Here is a 17,204-nt window from a genome sequence, read left to right as displayed (position 1 = left end):
CTCGCGGCGGCCCGTGTGAGTAGCGCTGCCCGCCGGAGCTGCCCCGCGCGGCCAGCCCGGGCCCGGCTGACTCCCCACTCTGCCTTCCTTCCAGCCCCGAAGCACAGGGCGTCATCAGCGGTGCCGTGTTCCTGATCATCCTCTTCTGCTTCATCCCCGTGCCCTTCCTGAGGTGCTTTGTGGAGGAGCAGTGCGCGGCCTTTCCTCACGACGAGGTGAGGCTTGCCTGGCGCAGCGAGCGCAGCAAGCTCGGGCCGGGAGCAGCCACTGGTGACCGGGATCCTGTTCTCTGTCCTGCAGTTCGTGGAGCTCATCGGTTCGCTCCTTGCCATCTGCTGCATGATTTTCCTGGGCTTTGCAGATGACGTTTTGAACCTGCGCTGGCGCCACAAGCTGCTTCTTCCTACCATGGCTTCCCTCCCACTGCTCATGGTTTACTTCACCAACTTTGGGAACACGACCATTGTGGTGCCTAAGCCCTTCCGGGTGCTGCTGGGCATGCACTTGGACCTGGGTGAGTTATGAGTCACCAGAAGCCATCATCCAACTGATGAGCAATTGGTGGAAGGAATCACCTGAAGCTGTCTGTGCTGCAGAGGGAGCAAACAAAAGGATTTGGTTAAGTAACCAGTGAAAGGGTGGAACTCCACCCACTAAATATTAGGCTGAAAGAACATCCAGAAACCCAGCACACGTTCAGTTGTGAATAGATAGGCACCGATCATTTTCCCATGATTCTGGCAATATGGGTGTACACAACACGTAGTTGCTAACACCAGCATGACTGAAAGAGAGACAGAACCTTGCAGCCTGCCCCTGTGGCACAGCAGTTTGCTGCAGTCGCAGTGCTGTATGTATGTGTACACATGATGGCCAGCTCATAGGAGAGGAAGCAATCTATTTGCAAGCTACCACAATCAAAACTCACTGAGATTGTTAGGTAAAGGATTGTTGTACAAAGCAAGAAGTGAAAGCTTCGGTGAATTGGCCCAGGGCCTGCTTTGCCTGCCAGTACTAAAGCATTTGGCTTGCTCTGATCTGTAGGTATCCTCTACTATGTGTACATGGGCATGCTGGCAGTGTTCTGCACCAACGCCATCAACATTCTCGCTGGAATTAACGGGATTGAAGCAGGACAGTCACTGGTGATAGCTGCTTCCATTATCGTATTCAACATTGTAGAGTTAAATGGTAAGGAAAATAACAAACATTTGGGGGTACAAAAAGCAAAGGGAGATTGAATCCTAGTCTGCAATAGCTGTTATTAATAAAAATCAACCAGTCCTGTCTTATCACAAACAAACACGTTTTCCTTTTTTCTATAGGGGATTATCGAGATGATCACATCTTTTCTCTCTACTTCATGATTCCCTTTTTTTTTACCACGCTGGGCCTATTTTACCACAACTGGTAAGAGGAAGGACATCTGTTTCTTTGGAAGCATCCTTTCCCTCTACTTTCTCCCTTTTCAAACACACAAACCGCTTAACAATGTGCAGATGGGATGCTGGAGGGTAGATAGGCTTCTTGCCAGAACTAAGAGCACAAAGCATTTATGTGGTGGTAGCTTTTCTTTTTATTAGAACAGTTGTGGTCCCACCAGCACCCCCAAATGCACAGAGTCAGAATACATTCCCTCCCATGCCTCACTGGACGTCTTTTCCTACCGTATTCTCTACAAGTCGGGTGGTGAGTCCCAGTCCTGCAGTTCTTAGAATAAATACCTACAATTGTTTTTACTGTGTAGATCTACTGCAGATCCCTCTTGGCCCCTAACCTGTGATGTGGGCATACGTTCAGTGGTTAGAAAGTAATTTGCATGGTAACAGTAATCATGACAGACCTTTGCTTTTCTGCCCCATGGATTACAGGTACCCATCTCGAGTGTTTGTTGGGGACACCTTCTGCTACTTTGCCGGCATGACCTTTGCCGTGGTGGGGATCTTGGGGCACTTCAGCAAAACCATGCTGCTTTTCTTCATCCCACAAGTGCTCAATTTCCTCTACTCATTGCCTCAACTCTTCCACATCATTCCTTGTCCCCGTCACCGGCTGCCAAGGTAATGTACCTGAGTGACCTATAGTGGTACCACAGATTGTGTCTTTTATCTTCAACACCAACTGAGAAAGGTGGTGATAGGTGCTCTTTTTAAAAGCCATCGAAGTATGTTTTCTAGTTAAAAGGTAGCCAGCTCACTCTGTCAGTTACAGTTGAGTCATACTGTAGAGGTTTCTCAGAAAAGTGCACTTTTCTGACCACCCCACTCCTCAGATACAGAAGAATATTTTTAACAATATTAGAATATGATGACTCTCAGCTACAAGATTGAGAGAAGTTGACACAGGGTGCTTTTAATGCTGTTGCAGTGAGATCTGCTAAGATTTCATAGTAGCAAGCATTCTGCAGCACTATGCCATGTCAGCTATGGTCTCTGCAGATGTTAGATTCTTCTATTTTAGTCTTTAAACTATACAGCTTTATGCATATATAGGGGGTACAGGGGAAGAGGAGTCTCCTCTGCTCCCTCTGAGGGACTAGGTATCAACAGCTGTTGTTACTTTTTTTTTTTTCCTCCACTGGATTTCTTTCTTGGCTACTCAGCTGTGCATCTAAGTCTGCTTACATAGGGGTCTCTGTCTCATTGTTTTATCTGGACTAAATTTTTAATGTTTCTTTTAGGCTTAACCCTACTACAGGAAAGTTGGAGATGAGCTACTCCAAATTCAAAACTAAGAGCCTCTCTGCCCTAGGATCAAACATTCTGAAGGTAATACCCAGAAAACATTCAAAATTCAGATGCATTTTGAGGCAGTGGTCAAACGCAAGAGGAGCAAGATGGAAGGGAATGCAAAACTTCTAGGTTCAGTAGTTATTTCCTGGCTCAAATCCAGAAGAAAATATTCTGCGTATTCTGTTACCATCCCTCACGGTCACATGATTGTTTTAATAATCAGTCCCAGATTTCAGGGATGGTACAGCAAAAGGGCTCTTGAACAAAACCAAGCCAGTGAGCACCAAACGTACCTGGTGCAATAATGTGCAATATTTCTTTCCCCAGGTAGTCAAGATCTTACATGTAGTAGATGTGAGGAGTGGAATGGATGAAGATGGTGAATACACTGAATGCAATAATATGACACTTATTAACTTTGTCATAAAGCTGATTGGACCCACCCAGGAGCGAAATCTCACTCTTCTATTGCTACTCATTCAGGTCAGACAACAAGTTCCTCCAGAAGAAAGATGTACTCTAGAATGGAAACAGATCCAAGTCAGTCTCAAGAGTTTTAAGGGGAAAGGGGGAAGTAAATTATCGTGCTCTTCACACAAGATGCAGTTGAGCTGTGGAACTTAGGGAGGCTTACACAGCTCAAGGAGGAAGCAAATTCACATGCACACCTCCCTGTTCATTGAGAGCTTATAAAAACAGTCTCTAGGTTAGCTTGAGGAGATTCCCAAGGCACAGATTATTGGCTGCAAGAAAAACATGAGGACAGCAGAGTGCTTTGTGACTCTGACCAAGTACAGCCTTTCTGCATGTTCCTGTTTGTTAGTCATAGCAAATGAGAGTTATCTGACAGGTGGACTTGTGTAAGGGTGGCACAAGGCTCAGCAGTCCCCAGAATCTGAGCAGGAGCATTTTGGAACCACTTGGAACACAAGGATAATACACCTCACAGATACTGCCACTACCCCTATTCAGCATATGAACTCTCATGCATGATATAGTAGAAACACCACTTTTGGAAAGGCAAGCATTGGTTAATTGCCTCTGATAAATTCTTTTTTTCAATCTCAGATTTAAGATAAGAGGGTCTTATTACAAAAGAGACACTTAGCAAAATTCCCATTCAGGAGAAAGGACTTCCAACAGAAGCCTGTAGAACAGACCTTAGGCAGATGACATCGGGGATTGCAGAAGACAGGAAGTAAAGAGCCCAGTCACAGCAAAGAATTCCTGACAGCACCTTATTGTAAGGATGCTGAATTGCAGCCTTTACATGAGGTATTTTCCATTACAAACCATATTATATTATGATATAGGCTCCTTAAGGACAAATGAGTTATTCCCAACCGTTCATTTCATCCACATGTTCTCAGAATGTGACTGTGTGCAGGCACATGCAGAAATCCCCCACTGATACCTATAATTCTCAAAGAAATTGGGTCTGTGGATAGACTATACCTAAAACATTTAGCCTATGTGTTGCTGTTTAATCAAAGGAGGCATGCTGGAAAGCTTAGCAAATCCATATGGAAAGGAGAAATCTGACAGCCTGTAGACCATTCAACACTGTAATGTTTCTGTTGTATGTCTTTTTTACCTAGGTCCTGGGCAGCACCATTGCATTTTCCATCCGGTACCAACTAGTGCGTTTGTTTTATGATGTCTGACTGGACCGTCAGGAGTAAGGGAAAGAGTTGTACCAGCCGGTCCATTTTCTCCAGTTGCTGATCAAATGATTCAACTGATCTTACTCCAGCCCTCTGAGAACCTCAGAATACCTGTCAAAACACAAGCAACTGCTCTATGTGGGCTAGTCTTGAACCGTTTGTTTTGGGGTTTTTCGGTGCATCAGAGGCTTTTGTCCAATTCTGTTGATGGAAAGGGTTCACTGCTACTTGGACATCACTGTTACTGGGAATACCTTTCAGAGGGAAAGCAAATGACCCAAATGTTTACTGACAGGGAAGTGGGAAAGATGGAATCTCTATACATCTAACAAGGATGTTACTGTTCCTCAAGAGAGAAAACAGCAGCTTTAAATTCTGTGAGATGCTCTAGAGCACAATAAGTAAACCAGATTTCGCTCCTGGCTTTTCCAATCCTTTGGTCCATGGACATAGAGTGACATGTTATAAACCATGCTCAAAACTCAGAACGCTCCAAGAATAAAATAACTCATGGTTCCCTTTCCCCTGCAGTGCTTTGCCACGACAATATTGACATGCAGTAAAACTGGGTTACACGATCCCTCCCTGTACCTTTCTACCCTGCTAGGGGGTTGATCATTTCTGCAGTTGACTCCCTCCTTTTTTATGGCTACTAGGAATGTTCCCTGCTGATGGGCTTTTAATTTTGAACATCATCATCTGCCTTCCTCTGTAGAAGAGGACACATCTGGAACAGGCTAGCAGAGTAAGGATCGCTGTGTCCTTAGATTAACATGGAACTAAGACCCTGCAGGCTGCCATTATCTTCTCATCAAATATAAATAATTACCTATAGAGCGGTATAGCACCACTGCTACTTACCCAGCAGAAAAACACAGAACAGCCATTGGAGCACCGGGTTAAAGAGTCTGCGCAAGATTAACGGCAGTGAAAAGTGAAATAATGCAATGGCAAAAACAGGGATGCTGAGGTGGCTGAGTAGGAGTTGCCAGGTCCAGTACCTTAATAGATGCAAGGCTGCTGCACCTCCACACACCCACGTCCAGCCAGTAGCGAGGCTTGGGATGTTTTTCCAGTATGCAAAAACATGTATGTCCAGTGGCGCTGAGTAACAGAGACAACACACAGCACTCGAGCGTGGATGGCACGAGTGCCAAATCCTCTTCCTCTTCTCCAGTTCGTAAGTCTACTAGTGGAGTATATTCATAAACACATACATACACAAACATTACAAAACCCTTCAGTACCTGGCCTTAAAACACTCGGTCTGTCCAAAAATGTGCTGCTGGATTTCATGGCATATGGAGAGAAATTAATCTCTCTGCTCTGATCCAGTAGGCAAAGCCCAGACAGCCACCGCATTTTCTTCAGTAAGCTGGCTTAGCCCTACCTCCAGTAAGCATCCTGCCCACCCTGATCTCCCATATGAGATCCTGGATATCTGGCTCTAAATCCTACTCACTCTCTGGTTTGGCTCGTTCACTAGGGATCGCACATCTTTTCATTCCACCCTAGCCCTGGCCCCTCCTCTCCCTGCATGCACTGAGGTCTTCCTGTTTGCTGGAACTGCATACACACTGACCCCTTTTACCTATGGCCTGATGCCAGTGGCTGGTACTTAAGACCTCCAGACATACATAAACACGCAGGGTTGACAGTCCCCTCACCCTAGAAAAAAAACCTAGAAATGGAGTTTAGTGAGGTGGGACAGGCTGCGGAGATAATTATTACTGATCAGCAACATATTAAGACATGGCCACTTTCTTCACACTTTTTCTCCTTCAATGGTCCCATAGTTTTTTCCTCCTAGTCAGCTTTGACTCCTTCCCTGCCTTTGGTGCTTCTCTTGATATACCCATACTATAAACCCATAATACATCTCACACACTCCCACAGTCCCCTAAAAGGATCTCATGTTAGGTTTTCGTTCCCAAATGCTCTTCCCCTGTATGAATGAGGACACCCATTGGCCTGCAGGCATCCCAGGAGCCCTCCTGCCTCACTCTGGATGGAAGCCAAGCCAAGGCCAAAGCCCAGGCCCAGAAGCTGACTCCAGTCCTCAAAACCTCTGGGAGCAGCCCAGGAGGGGGACCATCGTGCTGTTTCAGCCATCGCGTGCCTCATCTGCCATCACTCCTCTGCCCCTTTGGTCCTATCCCTTAGTAACCTGAGAGCTGGCAGAGCCAAAGCTCCTCACACAGACCTGACCTTGCAGCTTTACCCGCTGCTATCCGGAGCACTGGACGGACAGCACGAGGGACTCGCGGGACCGCGCTATTAGTTCTGCCGGACACCCCCCTCGGGAGGCGCCGCAAAACCCCCCACACCTCAAGGCCGCGGCGCGGTTTAAATTGGCGCCGCGCTCGTGCATTAGGTGGGCTCCGCCCCAATTACACTCAGGCAACGCGGCGGCGTCTCACAGAGACGACCAGTCAGCATAAAAAGCTTCTTACGCAGGACGCACAATTAGCGAGGCGCGGGTGTCGGTGTTCCAATGATCTGAGTCCTACGGTTGGGAGTTATAAAAGGCCCGGCGAGGCCGTTGCCGCCTCAGTTAGGCCACAGCGCCGAGCGGCGAGCGAAGGGCGTCATGTCCGGCCCGTCGGCAAGAGCGGCGGTAAGGCCCTGCGCTAAGTCCAAGTTCTCGCTCTCCCGGGCTGGGCTGCAGTTCCCGGTCGGGCGCGTTCACCGGTTGCTGCGACCTGCGGACTACCGAGCGGGTGGGGGCTGGCGCGCCCGTGTATCTAGCGGCCGTGCTCGAGTACCTGACGGCCGAGATCCTGGAGCTGGCGGGCAACGCGGCGCGGGACAACAAGAAGACGCGGATCATCCCCCGTCACCTGCAGCTGGCGGTACGCAACGACGAGGAGCTCAACAAGCTGCTGGGCGGCGTCACCATCGCGCAGGGCGGCGTCCTGCCCAACATCCAGGCCGTGCTGCTGCCCAAGAAGACGAGCGGCGGCGCCGCGAGCCCCGCCAAGGCCGGCAAGAAGGGCAGTGGGCAGCAGTCACAGGAGTACTAGGCCGGCCGCCCCTCCGGCGCCACACAAAAGGCCCTTTTCAGGGCCACCCCATTGCTCACGGGGAGAGCTGTAATCCGGGGAGGAGAGGGGGGGGTCGGGCCGGCTGCGGGGGACGAGCAGGAGCTGGCCCGAGGCCCATCAGACACCGAACACAAGAGCTGCTCTGTAAGGGCTCGTAATTTACTTGTATTTACCTCTTACCTTCAGTGGACGTTGCATAGAGAATAAACAGTGCTTCGTTAACAAAACAGGACCCCAATAGGGTGCCATTTCAGTATTTCTACAAGGCACTGTAACACACAAACCCTGCTGGGATGATGGTGACCCAGTAGTGAGTGCAAGGAGCCAAAGTAAAAGGAAAGAGCTGTTACAAAGAAAGGCACAATAGCCCAAATTTGGGCTTCTGCTTCAGCTCCCCATTCACTGGCTAGTGGAAATGAACTGGCTCAGATTACCCTTGTGGGCAAGCACTCAATGGCTGTCCACTCCCTCATTTAATCCTGACAAATTGGCAAATCTGCATCTACCTGATAACCACAGACTTAATTTACCTTAACGGAGAGCAAGGTTGAAAGTGGTATCTGTGCTACTTTACTAAAACAAACAAGGTATCATCACTACTGATGGGAACCTTCAGTAGTCCAGTGAGTGAACCGGCCCAAATAAGGCACTCTCTCAGCACAGTACAGCATTTTACTACCAGCACAGTTGAGTCTCCAATTATAATCTGTAATGAGCACTTTGTTCCTAAATGGAATAGAACGCTTACTGATTTTTATTTTTAATTTTTGCTTTTAACTTCCTAGCTACAAAAATTGTTGAAAATACTTCAAAGAGACACTTGGCAATTTAGAGAAATGTGGAGAGGGATGAAAACCCTGAACAGCACAAACTACTCAAGTTAGTTAGCTTATTATTTCAGATTTTTGCACCCAAACATCAGGCAAGACTGGTATGAGTGTTTAAATAAATCCCATCCTCCAGAGGATGACGGTGTAGCTGCAGTCTTGTAGCTGGTGTTGTAGCACTCCTGGCTGCACCGAGTTCAGCGTGTGTCATTGAGCTGCCTTGCCACACTAAGGATATGCTTTGCTCCCTTGCTCAGAAGTAAATTAGCCAGTTCAACACCCAGGTTCTCTGCAGCTTCCTGGGCCTGATTAGGGACACTCTTGGCTGTGATGCCAACATGCTGCACATCGTCGTTTGGTCCATCTTCATTCTGCAAATACAAACACCCCTAGGTAAGGCAGCAGGGAGGAGCAGGCAAGGAGCTGTTTCGGACGCCCACAAAACAGGGTAAAATCTGGTATGAGGAGCCTCGAGAACAGTGTGCTGTTACAACTTCCAAGGAACCAGACCAAAAGTAATCTATTTCTAAAGGTCTGGGTTTTGTCATTTAGCTTCAGGTTTGAATTTTGAAGCCACTGGGGGGCACGTACCTGATGGGGGTAGTTGACACTGGTCTGCATAGTCTCCTTCAGGCTATCGGATCCATCCAAGCTGTAGACTGCTCCTGTCAAGTACAACTTGGAAAGACAGACAGAATGGATTAATACCATATTAACAAACAAACAGCCAACTATCCCCTCTTTAAAAAAAACCCACCCAACATACAAAGCTAAGTCTGGAGGGGAAGGCTTTTGTCATGCAGTGGGAACAGCAAGAATAGCAGTACAATACAAGCATAAGAGAAGAAATCCCTGTTAAGGAAGATGCAACTTCCCAAGGAAAAGGATGGAATTTTTTTCTTGTCTCCCACCTCCTTAATCACACTCCATTGTCTAAAAACAGATTTGGTGGGGTCAGAAGCGAGACTTTCAGATCTCAGGGCAACACTACTTTAAAATAAGCAAGGGGGGGGAGAGGGGAAATCTGGTATGTATTACAAGGGAATTTTCTAGAAGATGGCTTCAGTAGCCAGACCCATTCATGGAAGGGCCAAGTCAGGAGACTATCTGCCCTAATCAGCTATAAAGATATCTGCTGAAATTATCTTCAGGGAAGGATCAGGGACACACTTGGAATAGGTTTTCAGAAATAATCCCAGAAAAGAACAAAGTACTCCTCACCTGGCCATCCTTCAGCAGAGTGCTGACAGCAACAGGGACACTACATCCACCTTCCTAAAACAAAAAGCAGCTGATGCTAAGGCTCCTACCCAAAACTTGCAAAGCAGAGGCCTCTGAGAAGTTTAGGATGCACACAACCCCCACCCATTACTTTTCAGGCCCTTCTTGATTCAGAAGTAATCCTTCCTTCACAGTTTTAGGAAAGCGTAATGGATTTCCCATACTATGGCATCAAGTCAACTAGCAGAGCAGTATTTACTGCTGCAGGCAGAAGAGCAAGGATGCCAGACCTACCAAACGCTTCATAAAGGCTCTCTCAGCGATGCAGCACAACACAGTGTCTGTATCATGCAGGGCAGATACCATATTCAGTATCTCTTGGTCTTTGGCACGAACTTCCACTGCTAAGGCACCCTAGAAGAAGAAACACACAACAAAATATAGTAATTCTTCAACTTCATGCATCTGTGTGTGCACTCAGCATTGACCACGAAACAGAACTTAGAGGCTCGAACGCTTTTCACTAAGGGAGTGATGTTTATAGAAATGAATTACAAAACACTCTACTGGCTGCAGAGTCATCCTATAGCAGCTGCTATGAACAGATGATCAGAACTTAATCAGCCAAATATTAAAGGTCACGCTGCCACCACCAACCACTCTAGAACCTATCTCAATTATGTCTGCATATATAGAAACACCCACCCTACTGTGCCTTTGGGATGAGTAGGCTGGATAAATCCAAGGTTTACAACCTTTTATCAAGAAACAGATCAAGTGCTGAATGAGTAACAATGACAAAACAATTATTTCCTAAATTGGATATACAATGGGGCAGGGGGTGCAGGGCACTGCACAGTACCTGACAAACACATGATCAAAATCACTGTTTCAGAACGAATGCGCAGATTGGTCACTTGCAATCACTAATGGCTCTGGTTTAGCAAGTTTGACACCAGCTGAGCAATCCTGTGTAAACTCAGCCACGTGCCCAGAACAGACTGGAACCACTCGCCCGCCCAGAAACAAGAGCCCTAAGAATGTGCTCCAAGACAACTGTTTCAGCTCCACCCTGCAGGAGTCAGGACACCATAACGGAGAAGGATGGAGCATCGGAGAGCAAAGATGCTGCAGCAGCTCTGCACAACTGTCCTGGTGCACTGTAACACCAACCCTGCAAGAACCTGCCCCACACCTGCTGTGTCACCCATCCTAGCTGTGCATGTGTTACCTTTCCCATTTACTGTTTTTCCATTATGAATAGAAATCAGCCCCCACCACACTGAGTAACTGAGCTGACTCCATTCTTCCAACAAGCTGTGCCTAAAACAGCATAACGGCCAACAAAAGAGATGGATGTAATAGTTTTTTGGCAACCAACAAGCAAGAAGTCTTCAGCACAATTAGCCACTCAGACACATTGTGCTGCTGCTGGCTTTCAATACATAGCATGGCTTAAAGTACAAAAGTTGTAACATACCTGTCCAACAGCATACAGACAATCTTCAGGGCCTAGGAGCTGGAAGAAAGTAAAATCAGAGTTAAGTCGCAGTGTTCCGAATATAGGAAACAGGAGCCAAATTCTATGCTTGTCTCTAATACCAACTGATTTCATGTCAGACCAAAGAAATATCACCTTTCCCTTCCCATGCCCCAATGTTTGCACTGCTAAAGTGAAACAATGCACTTTCCATCAACTGGACTGTAGCACTTTGTGAAATAGCCAATCACAAGGATCTGAGTCTTGCACAACACTGCGTTGCCAGACATGAGTGCTGCAAACTGCTGGGAGATGACCAGATCACAAACTGTTACTGAACCATGGAAAGCTGAACAGTATAAATTTCTGTATGAAGGAAAAAGCAACCAACCAAAAAAAAACCCCAGAACTCTTCCCTGAAGCACCTCAAATCACAAGCTAACATGGCAATGGAGTCAGCAGACTGCCTGCTCATCTTGGACAGGACAACCACAAGGTCTGAAACACAAGCAGTTGACGGTTTGGCAGAGAACGGTATTTTCTGCTTTGCTGCTCCTCACCTGGCCAATGCGATGCTCCCAGCCCATCCTCTTCAGCCCAGCAGCAGCCAGGATGATGGCACTGAAGTCTTCCTTCTCATCTAGCTTTTTTAGGCGGGTATTTAAGTTCCCTCTCTGTAGAAGTGGTTAAGCAAGCATAGAAACAGCAGGCAAGCAGTCCTACAACCACATGAGCATTTACAGACTGTACAGAATCCAACAGCCTTCAAATGAGAACATCGGTACCATCCTGAAAGAAGTGTTAAATATGGACAATTGTTTCTTTAAATAGAATTTTGCCAAGCATTATGGAATATTAATTCAAGTGCTGACTCTGCACGTCATTTAAGTATTAATACCCATCTCCTTCTGCACTCCAAAGAACTTGGCTCCTAGGACCGAAGTAATAATGCCTTCTCTCAGTAGTTCAGCCACCCACATTGGAACTAGTGGTCCAAATCACATCCAGGGTTACTGGGAACCCACTGGCATTTGGTCACACGCCTTCAACAAACACATGGGAGGTACCGTTCCTCAAACACTACATAGCATACAATCCAATGCATCCTGAACCCCAGTGAGATCACAGCTATCCCGTTGTTCACAGCCTCCTGATAAAGCAGAGGATAGAATGGCTACAGTGCTACCCCCATCATCTGAACAGGGTACCAGGGGGCAGGCAGCCTTTGAGGAAACAGTTTGTTCTTCTAGGTCAGCTGCTACAAATCAGCCTTGAATGTAGACTTTGCATTAAGTTGTATTTTCCCCTCTGCAGCTTTACCCAGCTCCCACGTTTTGCCAGGAAAGGATACAATATCCCTGAATTGTAACTGAGGGAACTTCTTCTTGAGCTGAGCTGCTCTCCGAAGTGAACTGGTTCCAATCACACTGTAGGGAAAAATAGAATCAGTGAAATACAGCATACTCCTAACACCTCCAGACAGAAGTATGACAGAACTTTCAAGGAAACAAATGGTAACTTTTTTTTTTTTACATATATATTGAAGCGAAGATCTAAGAACCAGATTTATATCTCCTTAGAAGAAAGAAAACCACTCTGTGAAATTTAGCATAAAGCCTGGCTGAAGCCACGCCCAAGGAGACGATCTACAGGATATGCTTCTGGAGAGCAGCCCCAGCCACTGCCAAGGACTGATAAACCTCATTTAAAGACCACAACATTTATATTAGAAAAAAAGACTTGGCTGTCCCAAAATGAAGCAGACAAAACCAGACAACTAAAGTGACTAAAATGGATGGACTTCATCAGTGACATAGATGCAGTAAATAGAGAACCTTTGAGAGCCTAATTGGAAACCACAGAAAACTGCCAGTCTAGGCAGTGAGCATTTCCTTTCTCAAGATGTAAGCTGTTTACTTCTCTTCACAGAATCACAGAATATGCTGATTTGGAAGGGACTCATCAGGATCATCAATTGAGTTCCAGCTCCTCACTCTACACCCCAATAATCCCACCATGTGCCTGAGAGCATTGTCCAAATGATTCTTGAACTCTCTCAGGCTTGCTGCTGTGACCATTTCTCTGGGGAGTCTGTTCCAGTGCTCAACCACCCTCTGGGGGGAAAAACCTTTTCCTAATATCCGGCCTAAACCTCCCCTGACATAGCTCCAGCCATTTGCTCAAGTCTTATCACTGGTCATGAGAGTGAAGAGATCGGTACCTGCCCCTCCGCTTCCCCCTCTTGGTAACCTAGATCCTAGACCAGACATGATTTTCCTGCTATCCAAATGTGCAGAAGCACAAGTCTATGTTTCTATTACAGCTAGTTTATTTCTTTCACTTTAACACAGAAAAAAAATATCTTTCTAACAGCTACCTTAATTTGAGTAATTTCACTCAGCTGTCTCAGACAAAAGATTCCAATAACCTCTATTAAAGGGCAGGTAATTCAAAACGGGAAAACCACAAGGAAGTGATGCCAAAAATTCAAGGAAAAAGTCAGAACTGGTTGAGTGAGAACAAAGCATAGTTCAGGTCTATGAAAGCCAAAATCCTGCACTGGACACCCTGTCTGCATTGTACGCATTCCCCTGCAGTAGGCACAATACAAGGAAGCAGGAATTCACTCTGGAGATCCTGAACAGAAAGCGTCTAACGTGAGAATCAGCACTGCAGCTCTAGGGTGGTTTGAGAGATCCAGTCTACGACAGTGTGCAGCACTCCCTGCTGCTGCTCTTCCCAGCTAGTGAGTGCAGTGTAATGTCTGTGGAACACTCACAAAAGGCAGTGTAAAATCACTACAGGATAAAGCAAGGAGCTCACTGACTTGCCACTGGAAAGAATCAACCAACTGCCCCCTTCTGTTTTCACACCTATCTTCCCCTTCCTCTCCTACTCACCTCTTTTCAGGAAGGAGGCTCAGTGTTTTTCCACAGTTTTTGGGATGAAAGACAACAGCATCAAGTGGGTTTTCCCTTCTGCAAAATAATGCAAGCACAGAATGAAGGACACATCATTTAAGGGAAGGCAGTTCTGCTATCAGTCCCTGGAGGAACGGCCTCTGGCTCCAAAATACCCCATTGTCACTGTAAAAGCAAGTATTTTCAGCACACCTGCTGGCAACGGAACACTAGGGCAGCTCTGATGTTTCCACTGTTCTGGAGATTATTCAGGGAGTGACAAAACTTTGAACACATAAACGGACCTAAGCTTTCTTTGCTCTTCTTTACCAACACTGTAAAATGCAAACTCTTCAGAGAATCAAGCCTAATGTTCACACTTACTTGCAGACAGCGCCGATTGTAAAGCCAGGAGGAAGGGAAGTTGGCAAGTCCTTCAAGGAGTGAACCACAAGGTCAACTCTAAAAATTAGAGGGTAGTAATCAGCGAACAGATTGTTGAGCTCATGTGGTGATCTATCAGAGGCCTGCAGGTCACCTACAGAAAAGTTTGAACCCACTCTGGGAATTAATCTGGAGAAGAGAGGAATTTCAGGATTCCACAGCCAGAATTACTATAGAGTTCTTATGTTACTCCAAAAAAAGCTACCTCACCTTTCTCTGCCTCTCTTTTCCCCTTGGGATAATGCCTTCCTTCCAGCAGCAATGCAAGACACTTTAGAAACAATTAAGTTGAATGAGGGGAATATGCTGGGGATGTTCACACAGAGAGACTCATACCAATATGCATCAGTCTGGGGGCTGGATTATGCTTCAAACTGAAAGTGGCAGCAACTGAAACTACAGGGCACCTGCTTCATCACACAGCAAGTGAACATCATAAATGCTTGAGTCCCCAGTATGTTTTCACCAATTTCACTGAAAATGAAGTATGATGTAACTATGTGGCAGAGATAAAGAAGAATACCTTTGTTTTTAAACATCCTTTAACTAAGGCAACACTCCTCAGAATATTAAAAAAGAAAGAGATTAAACAACAACAACCCAACACCTCAGTCCCACAAAATCACCACTAATCTCTTTCTCCTCCAGCAGGAGCCTGAACCAAGGTTCTCTGTAGAGAGAAGTTAGAACACAACACAACTTGCCCACGCCAAATTCTCCTGCACATTTTGCTTGCAAACATGTTAACAAATGTTAATATGCTAACAATATATATGTTTTGTAATACATTACCACCACCAAGTAAAGTATTTTTAAAAGAACATACTCATAAGCAGAAATCAAATGAAATTACATCCTCTGATGCATACGTAATACACATATCACAGAAGAAAAGAAACCAAACTGCGGCAGACAAAGTGACACAACTCCAATTCAAAATACTTGGCCTAAGCCCAGGGTAGAGAGAGAAAAGGGAAAGAAAAAGACAGTGACTTATCAAAGGATTTCTTTTTTTAGCCAGAGGTACCAGAATGGAAGGAAAGTAGATCACATATGCAGCAAGCCAAAGATGTCCAAAGAGCAACAAATACCAGAAGAAGAAAGGAAAACAATAAGCTCTTACTCATTTTTTTCAAGTGCATTTTCCAACTCTTTGGTGAAGAGGCTCTTCTCCCCGATCTACATATAAACGGAAGGACATGAATCATAAAAGAAGCATCAGTCAATATAACTTCAAATACAGTTAGTTCTTGTATAGAGGAAGAAGAGATTCTTTACCTTGGAAAGTGCTGTATCCAAGATCTTGTCTCCAGTTGTTGACATGGCAACTGCTCAGAGACAGTACAGGTAAAATGTGAGGCTCAGTAAGAGCACTGGGCTTAGGCTGAAAACACCTATGTGAAATGCCACACACAGTGCAGTGTCACACACTGCTGGGTGAGCACCAACTCAGGCTCAGTACAAGAACAGCTCACTTCTAGAAATACCCTGCACTCAAGACAAGTGAAATGGAGACTTCCTTCACTGTCATCAAAACCAAAGCAAGGGGAAAGGGGGCAGGTTTGGGAAGAGCTAACCCAATGGAAACTGCCACAGTCTGTCTCTGGAGTGCCAGTGAACACATATGCAGCAGTTCTCTCCAGTGCAAGGCTAAGCTCCCATTATTCCTGTTGAAAGCCTGAAGCCCCAGACCAGAAAATGCCCCTAATGCTCAGTGCGGTGCAGCCAGAATGATACCAGGTTTGCAAACGGAGCAACAGAACACCATCTGCATCACATACTCAGCACTTCAGTCATCAAAAGCCTATGAAATCCATCTTTCTCCTCTGGAAGAAACCAGTAGCAACTGCTAAGCCACACAACGTAACTGAATTCAGACTGCACTCTTAGATAAGTGGGGTCAAATCCTCCTCCTCCTGACTCTACACACACCTCTCGCACACAAAGATAACCAACTGGCTCCTGCTGCCATCCACCCCCAGGGCAGCATCTAAAAAAACTTACCAATTTCAAAGTGGAGGTCAGGGTACAGCTCACGGAGGATCGTAACCACGCTGTCCGTCTGAATCCGGGCCAGCTGCAAGGAAGCAGAAAGTCCTAAAGAAAGAGTACATTGTCCATACGGTAGCTAAGGAGGCTTTGCTATTCTTCAACAGTCAGGCATGCATGCCCAGTACATTCTCTTGAAATCAAAAGCATTAGAAATAGGTTGCCTCAAGTAAAATCATTCATGGGTACAAACTTCTTGAACTGTGTGAACTCCTATCATGATCAGACCACTGCACTGAAGAACTTTTTTTATTGCCTAAGTGGCACAACATTTCCCTGTGTCCAGTGCTGTTGTGATCCAAGCGCTCATGAGGCACAGCAAATGATCAAGTTAGGAGAAGTGACTAGAGAAGAAGCCTACAGATCAGGATTCTCATGCTTCTACTTGTGTTTCACCTCTGTGGAACACAACTGCTGAATGACACCCGCTCATCAGAAAATTAGGCAGCACACAGGCACGGCTATGTCCCTTGCCCTGATGTCTACACAAAATGCCTTCGTGACAGTACGGAATTTTTCCTAGAACGTGCTAGCAGAAGGAACGAGATTATCTCAGAACAAAGGTCTGAGGGTCGCTTATCTCCCTTTGCGAGGCTGCTCCTCCCGCTGCAGCCCGCTGGCAAGAGATACCTGCTGTATCTCCGGACACGTCCCTTCCCTGCCCTTGAGCGGGCTGCAGCCGTCAGTCATTGGCGTTTTTTCCCTGCAAGAGCTGCACAGGCCTTGCAAGTGACACAGCCCCCGCCAGACCCGGGAAGGCCCCGCGCCTCACCCCCGGTTCCCGCGCCGGGGCAGCGCTCCCAGAGCCGGCCGCCCCCCGGGCTCCGCAGGGAGCGCTTTCCA

The 17,204-nt window shown here is 46.4% G+C and overlaps 3 protein-coding genes across 3 annotated transcripts; 2 read left to right on the top strand and 1 right to left on the bottom strand.

The window, feature by feature from the left end:
* Position 1: 1 nt before the first annotated feature.
* On the top strand, positions 2-4,926 carry DPAGT1 (dolichyl-phosphate N-acetylglucosaminephosphotransferase 1; the record flags this gene model as incomplete). The annotated part of the gene is made up of 9 exons (XM_018078645.2): positions 2-15; positions 95-215; positions 301-514; positions 1,045-1,191; positions 1,326-1,410; positions 1,872-2,060; positions 2,681-2,768; positions 3,060-3,215; positions 4,331-4,926. Coding segments are annotated over 9 exons (1,080 nt in total), but the record flags the coding sequence as incomplete, so codon positions are not given.
* A 2,060-nt stretch (positions 4,927-6,986) lies between these two features.
* Positions 6,987-7,672, top strand: LOC108640747 (histone H2A, sperm). Its single transcript, XM_018078687.2, is given in 2 exon segments — positions 6,987-7,108; positions 7,110-7,672. Coding segments are annotated over 2 exon segments (432 nt in total). The 3' UTR covers positions 7,420-7,672.
* Positions 7,673-8,127: 455 nt separating this feature from the next.
* HMBS (hydroxymethylbilane synthase) lies at positions 8,128-17,051 on the bottom strand. The gene is made up of 13 exons (XM_029962085.1): positions 16,992-17,051; positions 16,317-16,440; positions 15,591-15,640; positions 15,436-15,491; positions 14,253-14,330; positions 13,869-13,946; positions 12,320-12,395; positions 11,529-11,642; positions 10,969-11,007; positions 9,783-9,902; positions 9,489-9,542; positions 8,859-8,945; positions 8,128-8,638 (listed from the first exon to the last, which is right to left on the bottom strand). Exons 1-13 carry the CDS (start codon positions 17,049-17,051, stop codon positions 8,465-8,467), a joined length of 1,110 nt encoding a protein of 369 aa, XP_029817945.1. The 3' UTR covers positions 8,128-8,464.
* Positions 17,052-17,204: the final 153 nt, after the last annotated feature.

The sequence above is a fragment of the Manacus vitellinus genome, unplaced genomic scaffold (genome assembly GCF_001715985.3).
Source record: "Manacus vitellinus isolate BGI_N305 unplaced genomic scaffold, ASM171598v3 scaffold_41_pilon, whole genome shotgun sequence".
In the NCBI taxonomy this organism is placed as follows: domain Eukaryota; kingdom Metazoa; phylum Chordata; class Aves; order Passeriformes; family Pipridae; genus Manacus; species Manacus vitellinus.
The sequence above is the reverse complement of the archived record's forward strand: the minus strand, read 5'-3'. Positions and strand labels throughout refer to the sequence as shown.